The following is a 23,073-nucleotide window of genomic DNA, read 5'->3' as shown; positions in this document are numbered from 1 at the left end:
AAGAAGGGGGGCCAGGGGAGAGAGGGAGGCAGGGAGAGGAGGAGGAGGAAGGGGGTGGGGGCCAGAGTTCTGAGGGTTGCCAGTTGTCAGCCTGGGAACATGAGCAAAGCCCTGGGAGTAAGCTGTGTGTGAGAATTTCCTTCCTCCTCTCCGTCCCTGTGTCCCAGGACTGGAGTGGGAGTGCTGAGATTTTCTGGGAACCTTTAGCCAGGAAGACATCAGTTCTGGCTCCTGGGGGCCTAGAGGGTGGTGGTCATGGCAAGGGACTGGGGACCATGAGGAATCAAATACACTCTCCAGAAAGCGGGGGCCCTGACTGGCCAACCCCATCATTGTGCAAAGGAGGCCAGGAACCCAGGAGGGACAGGCTTGCCCTCGTCATAGAGGCTCTGCCACAGGACAGGAGCTTGAGTCCAGACGCCCCCGTCTCTCTTCCCCCCGCCATCCTAGTTGTCAGAGATGCCCATCTCTTACCATACTCCTCCTTTCCCACGCTTCAGCCCCACCGGCCTCCTAGAACTATCTTAGCATTTTTTTTCATGCCTCAGGGCCTTTGCACTGGCAGTTCTTTCTGCCAAAAGTGCCCTTTCCCCAGAGCTGGCTCCTCCTGCTTCTGGTCTCAGCTCAAGTCACCTCTAGATGAGGCCTGGCCTGGACGCTGTATTATTCCCCACCACTGCCCCTGCTCATGGCCCTCCAAGCCTGCCACACGTATGCCCTTATTTCACGTTTCTCCTGGGTTAGTTGCTCATTGTCTAGCTCTCCCAGGGAGCGTGACCCCCTGGGCAGGGTCTGTGTCCCCAGGCCTCCACAGTGCTGGTGCAGGATGGCCAGAAAGACAGCTTATCGAGGGGCAGCCGCCAGCACTGGAGCAGCTGCTCTGAGGCTGGAGGAGGGCTCCTCCCAGTGGCCAGCCTCGCCCAGAGCCGAGGGCTGCTACCCCATCCCTGCCCTTTGTTGTTCAGAACTTCCCTTCTGTGGCCAGGGGGCTGGACCAGAGCTACCTCCATTCACATTCTAATTCCTGGTCCCCTGGCTCCTGGCTGCCCCCTCCCTCCCCTCCCTCAGGGCCTGGATTCCCTCCAGCACAGGACCTTGTGCCATCCTGGGGCCAGTGGCCACGAGGGTTGTGGGATGCTCAACCCAACAGTCCCTGGCCTCACAAGGCCCCGGTGTAGCAGGGCATCCTCACCTCCTCTTCCTTCCTTCTGAGGAAACAGTCCTCCTGATGCGGGAGGCCTGTGAGCCTGTGACTGCCCTGTGCTCCCCAGCCAGTCAGCTGTTGCTCTGAGCCTCACCTTCCTCCTCTGTGAAATGGATGATAAGGCCTGCCTTGCAGCATTGCCCTGAGGGTCAGGTGGGGCGGCCCCTGCTGTCCTGGGGATGGAGGGGGGCCTGGAAAGTTACTTAATGTCTGCGAACCTTATTTTCCCCTTCTGTAGCATGGAGTGAGAAACAGCACCCCCTTTTAGGATTGCCATGACCAAGAGGCGAGACTGTGCTGACGAAGGGTTAGCCCAGGGCCCACTTCAAAGTAGGTGCTCAGTGAGCGTCCGGTGTTGTTAAGTGTTGTGACTCCGGAGCTGACACACAGCAGACTCACCATTCATATTATCCCTTTCCTTCCTGAACCAAGGAGATGGATTCCATTCATACGCTCTCCCCCACCCCACCCCACCCACCCCCGCCCCACAAGCCCGTGGTGTAAGACCATGGGCAGGGAAGGCGTGGAACCCCGCTCCCCACCACGCTCACGCTCAGGGGGCCAGGTTAACACTCCAGGCACCACCAACAGATCCCAGGGCAAAGATGAAGCCCCCCAGTAAAACCATCAAGATGATGGAAAGTTCACTCTGGAGACTGTGAAACTTAACCTATGCTTCTGTTAGTTCTGCTACTGTCTGAGCATCAGAGAGTTTCCATCGAGATTGAAAGGAAAAACAGAAAAACTTCCAGTCTAAGTTGTGTTGAGAGCCACCATGTCAATGCCCCAAACTCTGGGCCTGGCTAAACACCGCCAGGCTGTTATCAGAAAGTTCATTATCAGAGGTCAAGACAAGGAACTAAAGCCACCCAGAGACAGAGCCTAGGACATCCTAGGAGAGGAGGTGTCCTGGCACCAACGTATCTTAACCCTTTGCACTCGCTTGCTTTTTTCTCGATTCCTTTATTCTAATGCTAACAGTGTCGAGTCACACTCGACATCCGAGTGCAAAAGGTTAAAAGGCTAGCTTAATGGCAGCCATTTGTGACTCAGTGTCATAAATCTGTCTCAAACATTTCAAAGCCGTTTTTATTTCCTCCCATACCCCCTCTTGGGAGTTATGAGTGCTTTAGGTTTATTAATCACTGTGTGAAGTGGCTTTTCTTTCCAGACTGTGGCAAGCAGCCTTGAAATCCCTCCATTCCCAGAGGAAACAGGTCACTGATACTCCTAGTATGTGTGGGTAAGGCGTCTTGGGAGGCAAAGGGAGGGCTCTTCTTAGGAGCTGGGTGTGAGAGTGTGTGCGGTGAGTTCTGTGTCTTCAGACAGTGTGTGCAGTCAGGGGCAAGGGGAACCCCAAACAGGAGGGGCCTGAAGAACAGGGGACTCATGGGGCCTGGGAGAGACACCTCACTCCTACAGGTGATCAAGGAAGAGCTTGCCTTGGAACAATTAGAACCTTTAAGAAGATGGAGTTCAGATCCACATAAGAAGGACTTGGAGGGTGGTGAGCACATAATGCAATGTACAGATGTTGTACTACGGAATTGTATACCTGAAACTTACATCATGTTATTAACCAGTTACCTCAATAAATTCAATTAAATAAAAAAGAAATTGATAACTCTTTAAATTTAAAAATTTTATTTTAATTATTTTAAACTATATTTTTTATTGATTTCAGGGAGGAAGGGAGAGAGAGAATCATTGATTGGCTGCCTCCTACATGCCCACTACTGGGGATCAAGCCCAAAACCTGGGCATGTGCCCTGACTGGGAATTCAACCGTGACCTCCTGGTTCATAGGCTGACGCTCAACTACTGAGCCACACCGGCTGGGCAAAATTGGTAACTCTTAAAAATGAAAAAAGGACTTTATAAGTCAGTGGAGCTCCTCAAGGATGAAATGGACTAAAGGGCTGTCTTGATAAAGTTATGCGCTCTCTGTTCCTGGAGGAATGCAAGCAGAGGCTGAATGACAACTTGCAAGTCCCTCCAAGGGCTGAGATCCTATGCACTTCATCACACACTGCATGTTCTCACTCCCAACCTGTCCCCAACCACCAGCCCTGACTTCACACCGATTTGACCCAAAGGCATAGCTCAGAGGGGACCAGTGGGAGACAGTTATGTATTGGAAAGGGCCATGAGCTCTGAGTTAAAAATCAAGCTCCATGTGTTTTCTTTGACGAGCGTAAGACTTTTGTTTCATTGATTTAATTTGATTCTGAGAGGTAATAGTCAATTAGTGAAGACACGCTTATAATTTGTAATCAAACCAATTTCTCAAAACATCATTCCATAGAAAGCTGTGCATAGCATATGAATGAGGTTAAAATCATGGTACAGAAGAAGATATATGGTATAACCCCATTTAAGTAAAAGGATGTGTCTGTGAAATTACAATGAGATGCCACTACAATCCTATTAGGATGGCAATAATAATAATAATAATAATAATGATGGAAGAAGAACCTCCTAGTTACTTAGATACTTGTACATTGATGTTCATAGCAGCATTATTTATAATAGCCAAAATGTGAAAATAATCCAGGTGTCCATCAATAAATGAATGGATAAACAAAATATGATATATACAGTATATATATATATATATATATATATATATATATATATATATATGTATATATATATATATGTGTGTGTGTGTGTGTATGTGTGTATACACATACATATATATGTACAATGAAATGTTATTCAGCCATAAAAAGGATAAATTCTAGTACATGCAAGAACATGTATAAACCTTGAAAACATGCTAAATGAAATAAGTCAGATACAAAAGGACACATACTGTATGATTCCACTCATCTGAAGTATCTAGAATAGACAAAATCACAAAGACAAAGAAGAATGACGGTTGCCAGGAGCTAGGGGGAGGGGAATAAAGTTGCTATTTGGGATGCTGAAAAAGTTCTGGAAATGAATAGTGATGATGGCTGCACAACACTGTGAATGTACTTAATTGTACACTTAAAAATGGTTAAAATGGTCAATTTTATGTTATGTCTTTTACCATAATTTTTTTAAAAAGATGTATCTGTGTGTGGGGATAAGTGTGGGTGAAGCCAGGTGCCCTGCTGGAAGCTGAGTTTGTCTGACTCTTAGTCTACGGCACAGACAGGCAAGACAGTCGCTGTGGAATGCCTGAAGGGAGCGTCTCTGGGGAAGGCAGGGAGGATGGGCCTCCCACTGTCTTGGGAAAAGGACGCAGCAAACCTTTTCTGCTGGTCAGTGGGGAAGAATGGCAGTGTGTGGGAGGCCAATGGTGTGTACAGTCCGAATCCCTGTGACCCCTGGCATTCGAGTGCTGATAGGAAGGGGGACAGCTTGCGTTAAAGGGCCCTGGGTGGTTGGCTTGGAGCCCTTCCCCGGTTGAGGGAGAATATTAGCTTCCACCTCTGTGGCTGCCTTGGGAGTTGTGGACTTGACCCATAGCTTGGATATGACTCACTGAAACCAGCTTCTGATCAGACATTCATGACCTACCACAGTCAGCACATTGATACAGCACCAGGGCACCAGATGGGACTGGACACCGCCCCCACCCAAGACCCTTGGACGCATAAGAGGACGGTGGTGAGAGCCTTGGAGAGAGCAGCTGCACTGCAGGTCTCACCTCCTGCTGTAACCAGCACATGGGCCTTGAACATCTGAACTCTTGGGGCCACTGAGCCACACTAATGGCATCCTGAACTGGGCAAAGGAACACCCCAGTAACATGTATGTGTGCATAGGATTGCACATGTGTGTGAAAATGCAGTTAGATATTTGAAAGAATGTGGGAACTTGGGTAATTCTGGCTTATTCCATTATTGTTATCTGTACTTGATTTTTTCCTAATTCACATTGAGCATTTGTTGTTCTTGCTATCAGAAAAGAGGTAATTATCACATTTTAAAAAGGCACATAAAAGGTCCTTGACAGCTTACTTTGTGTTAGAACTTACAGATGCCAAGTGTGCAAAACTGAAAATTCAACACAGGGCTGTTTGACAAGGAGGGACCGGTCAAGGTTCAGTTGTAGGAAACCATTCTTGTTAGTTTAAGCAGAAAGGGATTTCCGACAGGGACTCGGGGGCTTACAACTTGTTGGAAAGGCTGGAGAAGCTCCAGGCAGGGCCCTGGACAGGACTGGGTCGGCCGCACCACTGAGCTGTCCCCCTAGAGCAGCTGCTGGGGTCAGAAAGGGCCACTGGCTGTTGGCTTCAAGAACACAGACTGTGCGGAGTGCAGGGGCCAGGAAGCCATTCTCGCCACTGCCATGACTGTCCTTCCACACCCACAAAGCCAGCGATGGCTCTAACTAGTTTCTTAGGGCTGCTGTGCCAAAGTACCACAGACTCCGTGACTCAAACAACAGCGATGGACTGTCTGCCAGTTCTGGAAGCAAGAACTCCAGGATCAAGGTGTGGCAGGGTCGGGTCCTTCTGAGGGCTGTGAGGGGGAATCTGTCCCAGGCCTCTCTAGAAGCTTCTGGTGGTTTGCTGGCAGTCTTTGGCGTTCCTTGGCTTGTAGATGCATCAGCCTGCTGTCTGCCTTTATGTTCACATGGTTTCTCCCCGTGACTGTCTGTCTCTAATTCTCCCCCTTTTATAAGGACACCCGTCATATTGGATTAAGTCCACCCTACTTCAGTATGACTTCATTGGAACTAATCCTATCTGCAACTGCCCTATTTCCAAATAAGGGGGTTACAACGTCAACATATGAATTGGGGGGGGGGGGCAGGGAGAGGACACGGTTCAGCTCATACATGAGTAATGGAACATTGCTGTGGAAAAACCCATATAGTATTGCTTGATGTCAACTACAGTGATGAAGCAGGGATATGACCTTCATTCAGAACCAGAGAGTCTGGGAAATGTTTTTACCTTCTTAGGCTCTGCAGTAATGAAGGCATTCTAGGAGTAGGTTGGAATGGATGCTCTGTCAATCCACCAAACCACCCTCCTAAATCCAACACCCTCTACCCACTACCCCACTCCTGGTCATTTTGTGGCTGGCAAAAGTTCACACCACCAAGCACATGAACTTGGGGTACTAGAAAGAGCACTGTCCTCAGAAACCAGGAGTTGGAAGTCGGAGCCCTGGCCTTTCCCATAACTTGTGGGGTGACAGCACAGCTAACCAACACCCATTGATAGGAAGTCCCACCACCCACCAGACACTCAACAAGCACTGTGGTGCTCACTTTCACGACCGCACTCTAGAACCTTGTGCCGCACGCTGGTAACTCACTTCCTACATTTTCTCCCACAGGCTGCCCCACCCAAAGGTGTTCTTTTAGTTTTCCTTGCTACCCTAAGATTTTTTTAAAAAGATAACTGTCTTCTCCCAACCATGACCAATTGCCTGCCATCACTTCCTGGGGGACATTGGGTACCGGATTACCTCAAGCTGAGCCTCAGTTTTTTTCGTTTGCACCATAGTAGGGTTGGACAACTTGTTACTGAGGAAGGGACAGAGAAAACAGCCACATACACTGGCCGTGGTTGCTTCTGCCTCGGAGGGGTGAGACCTGACTCACTTCTAGGTGACTCTGTTGACTCATAAAGGTGAGGCCTCCTGGGCCCAACCCAGAGAAGAGGAAAAGAGAGGAATGTAATGATCTTCTTCATATAGTGCAGTGATGGCGAACCTATGACACGCGTGTCAGCACTGACACGCGTAGCCATTTCTGATGACACGCGGCCGCATGCCGAGGATGAAACATTTGCTGCTCCTGAAGATGAAACATTTGCGACTAGAGTCTTGGAGTTAGTTTTTTCCTCAAAGTGACACACTACCCGAGTTATGCTCAGTTTTTTGGCGAAGTTTGACACACCAAGCTCAAAAGGTTGCCCATCACTGATATAGTGACAGGCATTTATGTATTTATTTATTCACTTATTAATATATATATATATATATATATATATATATATATATATATATATATTATTGATTTCAGAGAGGAAGGGAGGGGGGAGAGAGAAAGAAACATCAGTGATGAGAGAGAATCATTGATCGGCTGCCTCCTGCACGTCCTCTATTGGGGATCGAGCCCACAACCCGGGCATATGCCCTTGCCTGGAATCGAACCCTTCAGTCTGCTAGCCGACACTCTATCCACTGAGCCAAATCAGCTAGGGCTAAAATATATTTTTATGGATTTTAGAGAGAGAGGAAGGGAGAGGGAAAGAGAGAGAGAAAAACATCACTGAGAGAAACACCAATCAGCTGCCTCCTGCATGCCCCCTACTGGGGATGGAGCCCGAAACCTGGGCACGTGCCCTGACTGGAATCAAATCTCTATCTCCTGGTTCATGGGTCAATGCTCAACTACTGAGCCACACCAGCCAGGGCCTTTTCCTGTTATTAACAATGCTGCAAAGCCTGTCCTGGTACCTGTGTCATTCCTATGTGGGGGTGCCTCTTTCATACAAAGGCCTGGAAGAGCAGTTGTTGGATCATAGGACGCATGCATTTGTGATTCTGAGATATATTGTCCCCTGTCCCCCCACAGAGGTTGTAACCAATATGTCCTCCCACCAGCAATGGATGGTCTCTCCAGGCAGCCTGGGGGAGAGGGAGGAGGAGGACGAGAACCTGGGAGGAGAATACACAGATAAAACATATAAATTGGGAACAGGGCAGTGAATACATAGAACCTGGCAGTAAATACATAGATAAAAAATAGAAATTAGGAAAGATAGAAGTAAAAATAGAAGAACCTAATATTTTTCCTAAGCCTGGAACGATACCCCATTTGGAAACCATAGGCCTAGCTTTAAGAAAGTGTAGAGCTGGCTAGTCCAAGGGACTTAGAGGTGTGTGTGTGTGTGTGTGTGTGTGTGTGTGTGTGTGCAAGAGCACATGTACTAACTCAGGAATGGAGGTGCTGGGAGAACTGGGAGGCTTGGGACATGGGAGGGCTTTTCTTGAGTGGCAGTGGCCTGGGCTGAGCTTGCATTGGAGCCCTGAGTGAGTTGGGGGCCATGGATCTGTAGTAGATGGGCTGGGCCTTAATTGTCTTGGCTTGGGAGCAGCTTGGCAAGATCCTTGTACCCCAACTTTGGCTGCATGAGTGGGGGAGCCTTTCAGCTTCATAACGATCCCCTTCCTCACCCTTAGAGTCCCCTTAGATAAGTCCCTTGCCACCTTAAACAATGAGCTTAACTATGGGGACTTAGTTATGTATTATAATTATACTGTATATAACATGAGAGACTTCTGTTTTTATTTCTATCTTTTCTAATTTCTATTTTGTGTGTGTGTGTGTTAAAGGAATATAACATATTAGCAGAATAGTACTTTACAGAATTTGTAAAGAATTAAAAAAAAATAACCTACTTAAAATTTATTCATTTAAATAAACATGGCGATCCAGCTAGCTTCTAGCCCATTTTTCAGGAGAGGGAGGAGGGCTTGTGCTAACAATGACTGCTATTGCAGGGGGGCTCAATTTGACAAGGAACCCAAGAGTAGAACTTGCTCGCTGTAGAACAAATTCATATTCACTGCCTATGTGTGAGAGGGTTATGGTAACAGGGGGGTTATTGGAGACAATTTCCAACTCCGAGCAACCTGGCTGGTGGGATTAGGGAATATTACTTTAATGTCCCCTCGGGCCTTGGCCTAAAGTTTGCGTGCTCATCTCTCCCCTCTGCTGCTGAGGCCCCCTCCCAGCCTCCCCCCCTCCCTGCCCCCACTCCACCCATGTCTTTCCATCTGACACTCCTCAGCCAGCCCTTGGAACTGCAGGCTGACTCCAAGCCTTCGTAAACCACCCAGGACTGTTAAACAAATCCTATAATTAGAAGCCAGGTTTCCTAAACGAAGTGAAAAATGTAACGCTACCCTCTGTTTGTTCACTGGATGCTCAACGCATGTCCCATGACCCAGAGGAGCTGTGACTTTGGGTTTCCAAGAAGCCTTAATAAGGTAATGTTTATAAAGTTCTTAACTTTACAACTCCGCTGGAATACGACTCTGTGAAACAAGGAAAAGCCATAATTCCAAAGAGATACCCCCTACCCCCATCCGCACCCCACCCTGTCCCAGTGGTGAGGAATGTCGTCCCCTTATGGGGTATGTGGAGAGCCCCAAGACTTGGATTAAAATAAGTGAGTTCTGGCCCCAAATCTGACCCTGAATTGCTGTGTGACATTGTATCAGTCTCTTTCCCTCACTGGACTTTATTTTTAAAAGTAAATCTTTATGAATTTGGTAAAGTACTATTCCAGTCTCCCTGTCTGGAAAAGAGAAGAGATGATAAGACTTGCTTGTTCTAAAAGTCCCTTCAAACTCCGACATTCTGCAGTTTCATTCTGTGCCTCTCTGCCATTGGGTTTGTCTCAAGCAAGGATTCTTCTCCAAATTCAACCTCCCTTCTCTGGACTCTACAAAAGCACTTGGTAATGAAACTTGAACTGGGTAAATCTAGTTTGGGGTTGGCAAGACCCATAGATATACCTCTTCCTCCCTCGGCTTTGAACACCTAAGGGCCTCTCTCATGAGCTAAAATGCACAAGAAATAATGTGAAAATAACTTGTGGAAAATAAAACAACAAAAAGAACTCTTTAATTCTTTGAAGGACTTCAAACTGGTCAATATGAGGAACAAGGAAAAGAACAGGGCTGTGCTGCCTGGAGATGGTAGCCACTGTTAACTTCATGCTTTAACTTTATGTTAACATCATAATAGCTGACATTTATTGGGTTCTTTCTATGAACCAGACTCTGCGGAGGACTCACATCCATCCTCTCAGTTAACCTCACAGCAAATCTGGGAGGTAGGTACTTTCTCATCATCCTCATTGTACAGATAAGAAAAGGACAGTTAAAGAGATGATAGAATTTTCCCAAAGGAAATAAGTGGTTGGAATAGAGACTCCAGAACCCGTTCTTGACCTCTATAAATCTGTTGTCTACAAACCTCTGATCCTTTGTGGAAGTCAATGTTGTGGTGAAGCTTCCATCACTGTGTCCCTGAGTGATTCCGATGAACAGAGCATGCCCTGCAGCCAACTTGTGAGAAAGACACTTTCCCTGGGCTAAGCCTCCAAGATCTGGGGGCTGTTTGTTACTGCAGCACAACATGGCCCCTCCTGACTGATACTCCTTGTCATTGGGCAGAGGGAACAGCTTTGTTCTGTGTATTCTCAAAAAGCCAATTTGTCATCAGTGGAGGAAAGGGAGGTGGACATTTAAAACAAGTAGAGACTAATAAGAGACTCAGGAGCATTGAATTAGGAGCATCATTGAGAAGCCAGCAAAATGACCAGTAAGGTCTCGTTGTGCCTGGGACTCTAAGAAATGGTCTAAAAATTGAGAAGATTTGGAAGTGATTCTGGAGTGACGAGGTCAGAGCTAGCTCTGTGGTTGAGATAATGGCATAGAATGCAAGGGAATCCCAACCTGGAAGATAACAATTATAGACATAGATAGCTATGTGATCACCAGATTGAAGAGCCAAACCAGCCCAGCTTTTCCAACAACGCACTACTGGAGAGAAAGAGATCAGGATCCCAACCCTTGAATTTTCTCTGGAACTGACTCAGAAAACATTCTCCCTGGCACCAGGCCCTCTCGCCAAACACATTTCCCCCCAATGTAGATTTATCCGTAGAACACAGCTAGGCCATGTCAGAAATCATTTGGGTGACCTTTGGCACTCTGTGTACACTGAATGACAGGCAAGGGTGCCCACCTGTAATTGCTGCGTGGCTTCAATGCTCCTTTCCTAAACTGGGGCAAAGGTTAGCGTGGGTGGTGGTCAAAAGTGGCCTCAGGGGCCCAGGCTTTCATTCTAAGCTCTGCCCCCTTTTCTGTGCTATATGATTATGGGCGGGTTATTTCCCTTCCCTGGGCCTCAATTTCCTCTTTTGTAAAATCTTTACAGTCACATGGGGTTGATACAAACAGTAAATACAGTCAGATATAAAGGTGCTTTGTAAACTGTCGAGTGCTATACACACGCCAAGGGTATCCCTCTTACCACCGGGGCGATGATCGGTAGTATCTGCCTGGCTCCTGGGGCTGGACCATTTCTGTCTCCCAGGACCAGAAACCTTGAAACTGCCTTGTAACATAAAAACAATTATGGAGGCTTCTTTCCTGGGAACCAGACTTTGGAAATGGTCAGACTCCGCATGAGCCATTTCTTCCTCTTTCCTCACAAATGCAATATTTATGAGAACTGACCTTCCAATGGAAATTTGGCAAGCTATCACATTCTGGAGACAGTGTACCTTCCTCCACACGCCCCGAGGGCTGAGGTCATGGGCTTCCCAGGAGATCCTGCAGTTCCCAAGGATGCAGGAGGTACAGGAGACTGAGAGGAGAGGGGCCCCACAAGAGTCCCTATACTGACCATAGGCGGACCCTAAAATACCAGTATCGTGATGTCTGCCATCCTCTATAAGAGCATCAGCTCGGGACCTGTTTAGCTGTTCACTGCTGTATGCCTCTAATAGATGCTCAAATACAGATTTGTGTCAAATGAAGCGAATGAACCCTCCTCAAGAACTCTCAAGGGTCCTCATTGCCCATACTTTGCAACTTACTGTTTCCCAGACAACAAACTTAAACCATCCCCTGTTTTCTCAAGATCATCTCTCCACAGGTTCAGGCCACAGAGACACACTTCTGCACGGAGGCCAGGGCTGGGACGCACTGGAGTCCTCAGAGCCTGGATGTTTTTGAGGCTGTTTTCTGGGGGAGGAAGGATGGGGATGGAGGCCTTGGCTATGGCCATCAAGGCTCCTTGCTGAAGTGCGATGTGATGCTGCCTGTCACCTCAAGGGGTGGGTTGTGAGTAGCTGCTCCCTCAGCAAGACCTGCCCTGGTCACAGGTCCCCAAGACAGGCAGTGAGAAGCACATGTGTCAATCAGACATGTTGGCTACCTGTAAGACCCTTCAAAGCCATAACAAAACGAAACACACACATACAAGACTCCGCCCATGAATTTGCACCCATACAGATACACACCAAACAAGTGCAATAAAAACAGCACTGCTGTGGCAGTGGCGGAAGCTAACATGTAAGGCAGACTGATAAATACCGTCCGTTTTTAGCTTGGTTCCGGGGAGCAGGCCTTTGAACACAAGCTGCAAAGGAAATCTCTCCCCCTCCTAGGACTCCTCTCCTATAAACAGCCAGAAGACATGGACCCCCTTCTTCTCCCATCCTCCACAGCCCAGGCTTCTTCCTCCACCGGGGTCCACACTCGGGGGGTCTGAAGAGAACATTTCTCATGCTGTACCCTCTTCCTGCTCCCGCTGGAGGATGGAGCCTCCCACCCGAAATAGACACAGACCCACCCTGCAAGAGGAGGGGCTGACAGCTCTGGGGGGAAGCCAGAACTCTGGATCTTGTAAGTCCAGATGTCCTGTAAACTCCGACCAGAGTATAAACATCCCCTGGGACTGAGGGGAGGATGTGCTGGTGGGCAGGGGGGCCGGCGCCTCTGTCTGCCCTGGGGACACGCTGTTTATTCCATGTCCCTCACGAGCCCTCTTGGGCTCCTTCCTGCCCCAGGTCTGGGCAAGTCAAGGCAGGCAGAACAGCCCTATATAGGGGTCTGAGGCCTTGAACATAGACTTCAACCTCTCAGGGCTGGAGAGGAACTATCTATTAAAGCTCTACCAGTCCCACCCTTTCCTCTCCTTGAATCTCCCTCACAGCACTCCCAGCTGGTCTTCTGGCCTCCGGTCTTTTCGGCTGATGGGGAGTTCACTCTTTTCTAGGGCAATCCATTCTACTATTGGGATTTGGCAGTTAGAAAATTCTAGGAAAGAGCTGACTAGAATTGTTCTGTGCAACCTGATTGAGCAGCGCTAAAAACCACGGGTACAACAAAATAGCAGCAGGGCCATTCGCCGAGCACCGCTCTGTGACAGGCACTTACCTCCTGAAATCCCCCTTCCTTTTGAGGAGGACACATGGGCTCAGAAAAGTTAGGTCACTTGCCCAAGGTAACCCAGCTGTTGTGTTCAAAGTTTGTGCTTTAAATCTTAGTCTATACTGGGTCTCCCCAATCAAAACCCAAAATAACACATACACCCACAGAACACCCTACAATAAATAGGCACTCACAAAACCAACCAAGTTACAAGAAAAACAGCCCAAACTTGCCAAGTATTAAATGCCAGTTGTATGCCAGGCAAGTCATAATTTTTATGATAAATCAATGTTAACAACCCTCTGGGGAAACTGAGGCTCTCTGAGGTTAGAAGACATGGACATGGTCACGTAAGAAGGGGCGGAGCAAGTGCCCAGCCACCATTTCTGAAGTCTGCAGTCTCCCACGATACCACAGTGCATCACGGGGTGTGGTGGGGGGACTTTAGCTGAATGGGAGAAAACGTTAACAATGATAATGATCATTCTCAACAACTAGAGCTTTAAAACGTGGGATGTGCATCTTCAGAGAGAGATGACCTCCCTGTACGGAAGGTTTTCCTCCCTGTGGAAGGGTTTCCTACTCTGGGAGGAGCTAACAAGATATCCCTGAGGTTCTATGGGCGGCGAGCATTAACAAGAGACTGGCTACAGCGCAAAGGCAGTATGCAACCCAGAAACAAACTCGGCGTTTTCAAGAGTGGGTGCTGGGCAGAAGGGAGGCCTCGGCCACCCAGTCCCCAAGCACAAGCCCACCTCTTAGAATCCTGCCCCAGCTCCCACTTCCTTGATTGCTCCCCGTGGGGGAGGAGGCACTGGCACCTGGCCTGGGCAGAGGGTCATGTGGATGTGGTGCCCCCTCTGTACATCCCGGGGGCCGCCCGTTCACCGAGGCCTTTCCCTTTTTTGAGAACTGGGAGCTTGCTGGCTGGGTCTGTTCCCACCAACAGTGTTCCCGTCCAGGGATCTTAAAATAGTGCCTCTTGGCTGGGGCTCTGGAGTGAGCAGTGAGGCAGGCATTTGTGCAAATATGGGCCTGGGAGAAGGACTCCTACCAGGAGGGTGGAGGGTGGGGTGGGCAGCATGGCAGGAGAGCCAAGACCTCCTGTGGAGGATGCGCCCTCCTGGCCACAGCCCCCCTCCATCTTGCAGCGGAGGCGCCGGCTAGTCTCCTCCTGCCTCCCCCAGCCTTACTGGGTCCACTTGGGCTGGTCTTTAGACTGAATCCCGTGGGCCCTCCTGGCCCAGCCGAGGTTCCCGGATAAGCCCACTATGACCAGGGGCCTCTACATTCTTCTGCTGGATCTGCCCTTGACCCCACCCAACAATGCCCTTCCCACCTGGGAACACCCCAGAAATATCTCAGAAGGCCCAACTCCAAATTTGTTTTCGCAATAACAGTGACCATTGCAGCTGCCATTCATTGAGTGCTGAGTGTCGGCAGGCACGCTGCTAAGTGCTTTGACATGCATGATTTCATCTGATCCTCACAAGCATCCATTGGGAGCCAAGTTATTATTATCTCCACTGTGCCGAAGAAACAAAGGCTCAGAAAAGTCAAGTAACTTTCCCAAGGCCGCAGAGTTGTGAGCTGGTAGAGGCAGGATTAAAACTCGGGCCTGTCAACCTCCGGAGTCTGAACTCTTAGCCTTTGGGCTGCACCTCCCCCACCGGCTCCCTGCTGCTCTGGCCTCCCATTCTCCGTCCCAGCGTGATCGCCCTGCGTGACATACCACTGGTGTGATTCAATGCATGAAACAGCGAATGCCTGCGACGTGTCAGGAACATTGCTGGGTGCCGTGCCCCTACCAGTCTACAGGTCCCCTTGAAGACTCTTGTTCGGGCTTGGGCTCAGCGATCTCCCCAACACGCAGGGTCCAGTTTGTTTGAGACTATCAGGGTAAGGCTGAGGCAAGCATACCAGTAGTCTCCCCCTTGATGACCAAGAGACCAGCTGGACATGCCCCCTCCTGTCCTGGTTGCAATGCCCCTCTTCTCCCGCTGTACGGAACAGCATGTGCATGAATCAAACTTGGGCTCCATGAGCATCAGTTTCCCCATTCTATATTTGGGGAAAAGTTAGGGCCTCACCACAGGGTGGGTGGGAGGATTCAATGAAACTGTGCATGAAGGACTTAGCACAATGCCTGCCAGTCAGTAAGTAGATATAAAGCAACAGCTATTATTACTACTAGTTGTTATTTTCTGGGAATTACGGTGTCCGGGTGTCAAATGGCTAGGGGCTGGCACGCACATAGTAGGTGCTCCAAGTGAAGGAAATCACTCACACGGCAGACAGAAGTCCCCTTGCTCATCCTTCCTCCTACCACCCCACCCCCTCTTGGCCGGCTGTGCCATTCCTGCTCTAATGAGGAAGGTGTCCTGGGCACTGGTCCTCATTAACAATAGGGTCACGCGGGCATCCAGGGGCAGGCACAGGTCCCAAACCCACTCTCCCAGACCCTCATTTTCGGCCCCAGGGCCCATTCCAGAGAAAAGAAGTAGCTGGTGTGGAAGTTCCATCAGGCTGTGCCAGGATCTTCAGGGATGTCTGGTGGCGCCACCTGGTGGTGAGCACAGCACTGCTCCTGGTCAGGCCTGTAGCTCTAAGTGCCTCCACCCTCTGCCCCTTGCTCTGCAGCCCATCCGCCCCTTCCCCCATTCACAAGTGCCGTGTACTGACCACCGCCCGTGTGTAAAGACTTAAGGACCCCAACTTTGCTGTGGGGCAGAAGCCCCTGAAGTCGAAGTCACTATGCCTCCCTCTCAGGCTTGGCTCTGACCACACTCTGCCAGAATCCACACTCAGGGCATCCGTGAAGGCAGATGACCCGCCCGTGGTTTCTAGAAGCCAAGGCTGGAGGAAGGGGCCTCCTTCCTGGCCTGCACTGGCCAATATGGCCCCTGGGCCCATCCTTGACTCCCTGCTGCCCCATTCTTCGCCCGGTCACTCTGGCTGTTTCTCTGGTTCAAAGGACAGTGGCAGTGGGGCTGGGACAGCCTGGGGTGGGAGTGGGGGCCCTGTTGCCTGAGGAGGTATTTTCAGAGTCCCCCTCCCTCTGGAGTTTCCAGCGATAGAATGGAGCCCTGTCTAGTATTTGACCAAATAAGGTGGTATCTCTCGATGAGCTCAAGCCTCAGCCAGCTTCTCAGTTATGCTGTGGAAACCTGCCCTGGACAGATTAATCTTGTGACATTCAGGAGCGCCTCGCACCCCGCGTTCTTCCCCTAGCGGCTAGCCCATTCCTGTAAATGGCCAAGAGTGGCCCCTCAACAGGGCGCTGCGGTCCTGGGTGTCTGTTCACAGTGTCCCGCCCCTGCCCTCTTCACCCCCCCCCCACCGCCCCCACCGCCGCCCTGGGCGGACTACTCCCTCACAGTTGGCTGGGCTGTTCACTTGAGTGAGAGACCTCGACCAGCGGGGCCGGCCAGTTCAGCATGTGATTCCAGGACACACAGATGCTGGGGTCACCTGAGCTCACAGAATTGTCGCCAGAGCCTGTGGAACCCAGAGCTCTCTCAGCCAGGAGGGTGGGCCCGAGGGGGTAGAAAGGAGACTCGGCTGAGCAATGCAACCTGTGCTAGCTCTAAGAACAGTTAATGTTTATAAAAACAATAATAAAATTATTTTACAATAATTTTCATAATAAACAGTTAAGTGTTTATTGAGCAGTTACTACGTGCCAGGCACCGTGCCAGGTGTTTAACATGGGCTATTTCTTTTAAGTCCTTATAATAGCCTCCAAAGGTGGATGCTGTGATGATCCCTTTTCGAGAGATGTGGGAACTGAGCCTCAGAAAGATTTCAGGGAGAAATGGGCCAGGCCTCTGTCAGTTCCTGGGCGCGGCACTCATTTTACAGAGAAGGAAACCGAGGCTGCGAGAGAATCAAAGTCACAGACAGTCACGGGGGGCCAGGCCCCTGGAGTGGAGACCTTCTCTATGCAAGGGAAGGCCAGAACGACTGGCCATGAAGTCCTCATGGACCTGAGACTTGGCTCGTGTGAGAACACAGATTCAGTAACACATTCCCAGCAGGCCAGAATTGCGCAGAAAATGTCCCAAGAAAAACAGCCTGGGCTGGTGGCTAGAGCCCTGCACAGGACCAGGTATGAACCCCAGCTCTGTCATCTGTAACTCACTGTGTAATCCTGCGCAAGTCCCTTCCCGCTCCAGCCTCAGTTTCCCCGCCTGTGAACTAAGGAAGCAAAACTCTGGTCACCAAAGGCTGTTGGGCTCACCTGAGACTGGTTGAGGCCAGAGTGCCTGAGTCCGTTTCCCTGGGAGATGGGGTCTGTGTCCTGCTCCTGGCCAGCACACTCGGAGAACATTTGCTCTCCTGACCAACGGACAGCCCGTCCCTCCTCTGCCCTCACCCCCTTGCCATCCCCAAAGCAAACGAAGCTGATTGTCTTAGCAGGCCCTGTGGGTGCTGGCCGGCCGGCCGGCCGCAGGCCACAGACGGAGGTGCCACCCGCCAGAGCCCCACCAGACACACAGGGCATTGTCCCTTAGTCAACAGCCCCTGGGCACCTCGGCCGGTTCCTGGCCTGCCCCCACGCCCCTCACCGCCTGCCACTGCGCCAGGCCCAACCAGCTGGGGGCCCAAGCCGATGACGAGCCCACCCACCCCCAGCAGCCCCCTGATGAGCTATAATTGCTTCGCTCCATCCTGTTGCTGCCATTCTCTTGGAGGAGGCATCTGGGGTTCCAGGCGGGCGGCAGCTGCAGGCCGACCGCCTGGCTCGTCGGGATGGACTGGCTGTACAACCTGGTACGTGGCGCTCCCCCACCCCCACCCCTTTGAGGGCCTGAGTGTTTCGGTACTTCTTTCCTATTGATTAATGTCTGGCTCTGTTTGGCTTGGAATCTGCAGAGTTCTCCCTCTGCCCTCTCCCCCAGGGCTGGAGAGAAACAGACTGGTCTCACAGCCTGCAGCCATGGCCAGTAGCTCAGGCTCCTGAACTGGGCCCGTCCACACTGAAGCCCTTTCAGGCCAAAGGCATCTGGGGAGATCCTGGCAAACTCAGTTATCGGGGTTTTTCCAAGGAGTCCTTGGGTCCTGAGAGCCAGGCTGTGTGACCCGGGGCAAGCCCTTCCGTGTCTCCGTGTCCCACCTGCCACATGAACGGAGGGGGCTCTGATTCTGCTCTGTGTCCCTCTGCGTGAAGAGCCAGAGTTTGAGAACACCGAGTGAGAAACTCAGATGCGACGAGGAAGCCTATTGTTAGGGAGACCTCTTTCTGCATCAGAATCCAGGAAGAATTTAGGGACTTGAATCTCTGTCGTGGATTTTGCTCCAGGAAATGGCTCTGCCAAGAGGGACTACGCTCAGACTTGTTTCCAAGGGTCAAGACTTGCTGGGTAGCCTGGAAAAGTCAGGCTGGGCCATGTGAACCGTGGGGTGAGGGACACAGGGCAGGCAGGAGCCTGGCTAGATTCCATGAGGAGATGAAACTCCCCCTGAAGGTTCCCCCGATCTGGCCAGCCCTGGCCCTAACCCAAGCCCTGGCCCTTCTCTCCCCGGCTTCCTGAGAAGTCTGGGTTCTGCTGGCCCCCGGGTCCTCTCCTGTGTGAGCCAGAGGCTTTCCTGACACTCCCGGTTCTGAGGGCAGAAGTGGACAGCAGGTGAGGGTGGAGAGGAGCGGGTGAGGGAGGACGAGGGGAGGGGCAGGAAGAGGGTTAGGGGGTGGAGGAGGAGAGCACAGGTGCCATGGAGTCCAACAGAGATCCTTGGCCTCCACCTGCCCACCTCCCCACCTCCATCTCATACCCCCTTCCGCTGCCACCCTCCACACTCTACTTCAGCCTCACTGTTTCCTTTTAGCAAAGCTCTTAACGAACTCAAACCTCCTCTCACAGTTTCCCATCTGCCTCCCTCTTATCCTTCAAACTTCACCTGACATGCCTGCACCCCAGAAAGGCTTTGTGGGACCCTGGCTAAGCGGGTGGCCCTGTTCTTCTCTAACCACGTGCTGCAGGGTCCCACCATCGCACTTATCTCTAGGGAGATTTAGGTGTTTGTTTTCTTGTTCACCATCTGTTCTTTCTCCCAGACTGTGAGCTGCAGAAGGCAAGGATGGTGACAGCCATTCATTCACTCAAACCCGGGGGCTAGCTAAAACAGTGTGTGGAAACTGACGCAATGCCTGTCCTCATGGAGTCTGTGCTTAGTGGGGGTCAGGCATAGAAGAGAATCACTCACAGAGACTGTAAGACTGTAGGCATGCAAGAGGCATGTAGTGTTGAGAGCCCAAGAAGGTCCACCAAGGCCTCCGTACGGAAGTGACACTAGAGAGGCATTTAGAAGGCGAGGAGAGGCAGCCCTCTGCAGGCAGTGGCCTGTGCAAAGTCCCTGTGGCAGGAAGGAGCATGGTGAGAGGAAGGGAAGGAGAGAAGGCCAGAGGCTGAAACGTGGGTGTGAGAGGAAGCTCAGGCCCAGGAAAGTGACTTTATTAGATTTGCATTTCAAATAGCTGTTCTTAGCCTAGATGTGAAGAATTGATTCAAGGGGGGGGGGGGGTGGGGGGGTAAGGAGGACACACTGTTGAGCTGTCCAGGGTCGTGAGAACAGTGGTGCAGATAGAGAGAAGTGGATGGGTGGGAGATTTTGTTCTTTTTCCAAAGGAGGAAAATAGACTTCATTTACAAGTAATGATATTTAGAAAAGACCCATCCCTGGCCCTTAAAAACCTCTCCATCAATTCAAATGGGTAGGGAGATTTTTGAAGGGTGCAATAGACAAGACTTAGTGATGAGTATGGTGCATAAAAGTGTTGGTACACAGGAGTGATGGGCTGGTGGGACCAAGACAGGGCATGGCAGGTAAGAGTCACTCCCATAAGGCCTCTCCTCTTTTCTTGCCCCACCCTGAGCCCTGACTCTTGGCCCAGAGGGAGTCCTGGCTCTCTGACCTTTGACCCGTGGCCTTCCTCCTCAGCTGTTTCTTCTTAGCATCTCCATCTTCCTGGGGCTAGGCCAGCCCAGGAACCCCAAAAGCAAGAGGAAGGGGCAAGGGCGGCCTGGAACCGTGGCCCCTGGGCCTCATCAGGTGCCACTGGACCTGGTATCGAGGGCAAAACCGTACGCCCGCATGGAGGAATATGAGAGAAACCTTGGGGAGATGGTGGCCCAACTGAGGAACAGCTCTGAGCCAGCAAGGAGGAAGTGTGAGGTCAACCTGCAGCTGTGGCTGTCCAACAAGAGAAGCCTGTCACCATGGGGCTACAGGTAGGCCAGGCTGGGTGGCCGTGGGCAAGCTGCATCGCACGTTGAGGGTTGCATGGGGAGGGGGGCACCCTGCCCACTGTCCCCATCATTGTAAGAGTTTTAAGACCTTGGATGCAGAGGCCTGAATGCCTGGGATGGAATCCTGGCTCTGCTTCTTACCTGCTGTGTGGCTTTAGGCAAGTTGCTTAGTCTCAGTTTCCTCAGTGGAGGTGATGGGAGTATCTACTTCATAGGTTTGTCATTAAACGAGATATCCATGCAGAACACTGCTGTTACTGTTCTCCAAGTCCCCGCTGAAGTACCTGCCAGGCTTTCCCTGAGTGTCACCTCCTCCAGCTCGGGGTGCCTTGTGTACACCTCTCAGTGACAGCACTTCCAGGTGGTCTTGAGTGGACTGTGTCCATATCTGTCTCATGCTAGACTAGGACCTTCTGTGCATTCTCATGCTCCATCGAATCCAAACCTCCAGGGCTGAGGCCCAGAAGGTGGGATTTTATACATCTCCACGTGACTAGGATGCACAGCGAGGTTTGGGAGTCACAACCTGCTGCCCCTAATGGGAGGGGTGGTATCTTAGCTTGCTTGTAGCTCCACTTCCCAGCACAGAACCTAGCACCCAGAAGGGGCCACCTGTGTATGTGTTGAATGAATAATGACGAAACAGGCTAACCCTGAAGGTCCTCTCAAATTCAGGCCACACAACTGGTGTCCAGAATAACATGTTCAATAGAACATTCTGTGGTGATGTCAAGTCCAACCAGCCTCATGTGGCTCTTGAGCACCTGAAGTGTGGCTGGTGTGACTGGGGAGCTCGTTTTGATTAATGTAAATAGCCACATGTGGCTAGTGGCTACCATCTCTGGAATGTGGCCATTAAGATCCTCCAAAAAATAAAAATAAAATAAAATAAAGATCCTCCAAAGCTGGGCCTCTCACTTTTACTGTGCCCTTGACTTGTTGGAGATCTTATAAAAATGCAGGTTCTGATCAAGAGGGGGTGGGGGGGATGGGCGGGGCACAAGATTCCACATTTGTAACAAGTTCCGAGGTGATCCTGACTCTGCAGGTCCACAGGTCAAGTTCACCCCTCACATTTAGCAGATGAGGAAACCGAGACACAGTGAAGACAAGGTCGCAAATCAAGTCCCTGTCCTCTCAGCTGTAGGAGGGAACTCCTCTGTGTTGTCCATCAGTGAACACCCTATGTCAAGGACCCTATGTTACGGGGAGCCAGCCCATGCTGGGCACTGAGGGGCAGGGAAGGGCAGGTGGGCAGGCCGAGGGCCACAGGCTCACCAGCAAAGGCGGGCATCACTGCTGACTGGCCGTAGCTGGCCCGCAGGACGGCAGAGACGATGTCGTCGATCCTACTGGGCTGGGACTGGACATGTGGCCAATCCCATGGTGGGTGGGTGGAAAATATTTGTTGCGTGAATAGAAATGAGGTCAGAATAGACCCCAGGCTTCCTGACTCCTCTTTTAGTGAGAATTAGGCATAAATGTTCTATTAGCTTCCCGTGGATTAAGTTTCTCAAGACTATAAGTAAGGGGGTGGGGAGACAGAGGGTCCTTAGCTTCTTTGTGACCCCACAGCACCATGTAGTATTAGGATAAGGATCTTGCCGGAGGAAAGAAGAAAACTGGGTGACTGACTGGTATCCTTGAACCTGGATAACCTTGGGGTGCCTGACTTGCCTTCCAAGGTTCCTTTTCTCACCCAGAACGCGGAGTTGATCACTGTCCTTCCTTTGGTATAAAACCCGGGGTTAGGAAAAGCAGAGGCGTGGGGCGTGGGCGCCAATTTGCTGCCCCTCCCCCGTCCCAAACACACCACCACCAGCAGCACCTGCTTCTCTCCTGTCTTCCTGCAGCATCAACCACGACCCCACCCGCATCCCGGCGGACCTGCCTGAGGCGCGGTGCCTGTGTCTGGGCTGCGTGAACCCCTTCACCATGCAGGAGGACCGCAGCATGGTGAGCGTGCCCGTGTTCAGCCAGGTGCCCGTGCGCCGCCGCCTCTGCCCGCTGCCGCCGCGCACGGGGCCCTGCCGCCAGCGCGCAGTCATGGAGACCATCGCCGTGGGCTGCACCTGCATCTTCTGAATGGCCCAGGCCCAGAACCTGCGGGCAGCTGGGGAGCGCCCCCCGCTGCACCCTTATGCCACACAAGGCCAATGAAAAGTAAACGCTGTCTTTCTAAAGCAAGACCTTGGGTTTGCTCCTTGTGGCTCTGAAGCCAAAACCAGGGTGGGGGTAGGAGGTGCCTGGGAGGTAGATTTCAATATAAAGGAGGACTCCCCATCACTCAGCGTTCTCCAACACTGAAATGGGTTATTAAAAAAAAATACTGCATTTACTTCTACCATTTTGGATAGTCACATACTTCCTTTAATTTGGGTCTATAAGCCTTATTTCAGTCATGCCATTGGAGCGTGGTTGCTATAAACGTCTGCAGGAGTGACGAAGCGTTAACTCTACCTAGGTGAGCGGAGGACCATTGCAAACAATCTCTTGGGAAGCAGTGAGCCCCTGTCTCTGTAAGGGTCCAGCAAAGGCTGAGCCGCTCAAGGATATTGCAGAGCAGATTCCTGCTCTGGGAGGAATAAGGTCGCCTTCAACTCAGATTCTCTGCGGGCTCAGCCTTAGACCCAGAGAGGAGCCTTGGGCTCGCCAAAGGGCAGGGGTTTTTAACCTGGGCCATCGAGCCCCTGAAATGAGCACGTGGGAACGC

The 23,073-nt window shown here is 51.0% G+C and overlaps 1 protein-coding gene across 1 annotated transcript; it reads left to right on the top strand.

Annotated features, from left to right (window-relative positions):
• Positions 1-17,850: 17,850 nt before the first annotated feature.
• Positions 17,851-22,445, top strand: IL17B (interleukin 17B; the record flags this gene model as incomplete). Its single annotated transcript, XM_079770330.1, has 3 exons — positions 17,851-17,886; positions 20,053-20,342; positions 22,214-22,445. The coding sequence occupies exons 1-3, from the start codon at positions 17,866-17,868 to the stop codon at positions 22,443-22,445; spliced, it is 543 nt and encodes a 180-aa protein (XP_079626456.1). The 5' UTR covers positions 17,851-17,865.
• Between the last annotated feature and the right edge of the window lie 628 nt (positions 22,446-23,073).

Source organism: Cnephaeus nilssonii (assembly GCF_951640355.1).
Source record: "Cnephaeus nilssonii genome assembly, chromosome: 5".
Classification (NCBI taxonomy): domain Eukaryota; kingdom Metazoa; phylum Chordata; class Mammalia; order Chiroptera; family Vespertilionidae; genus Cnephaeus; species Cnephaeus nilssonii.
Note: the sequence above shows the minus strand (reverse complement) of the source record. Positions and strands in the feature narration are given on the sequence as shown.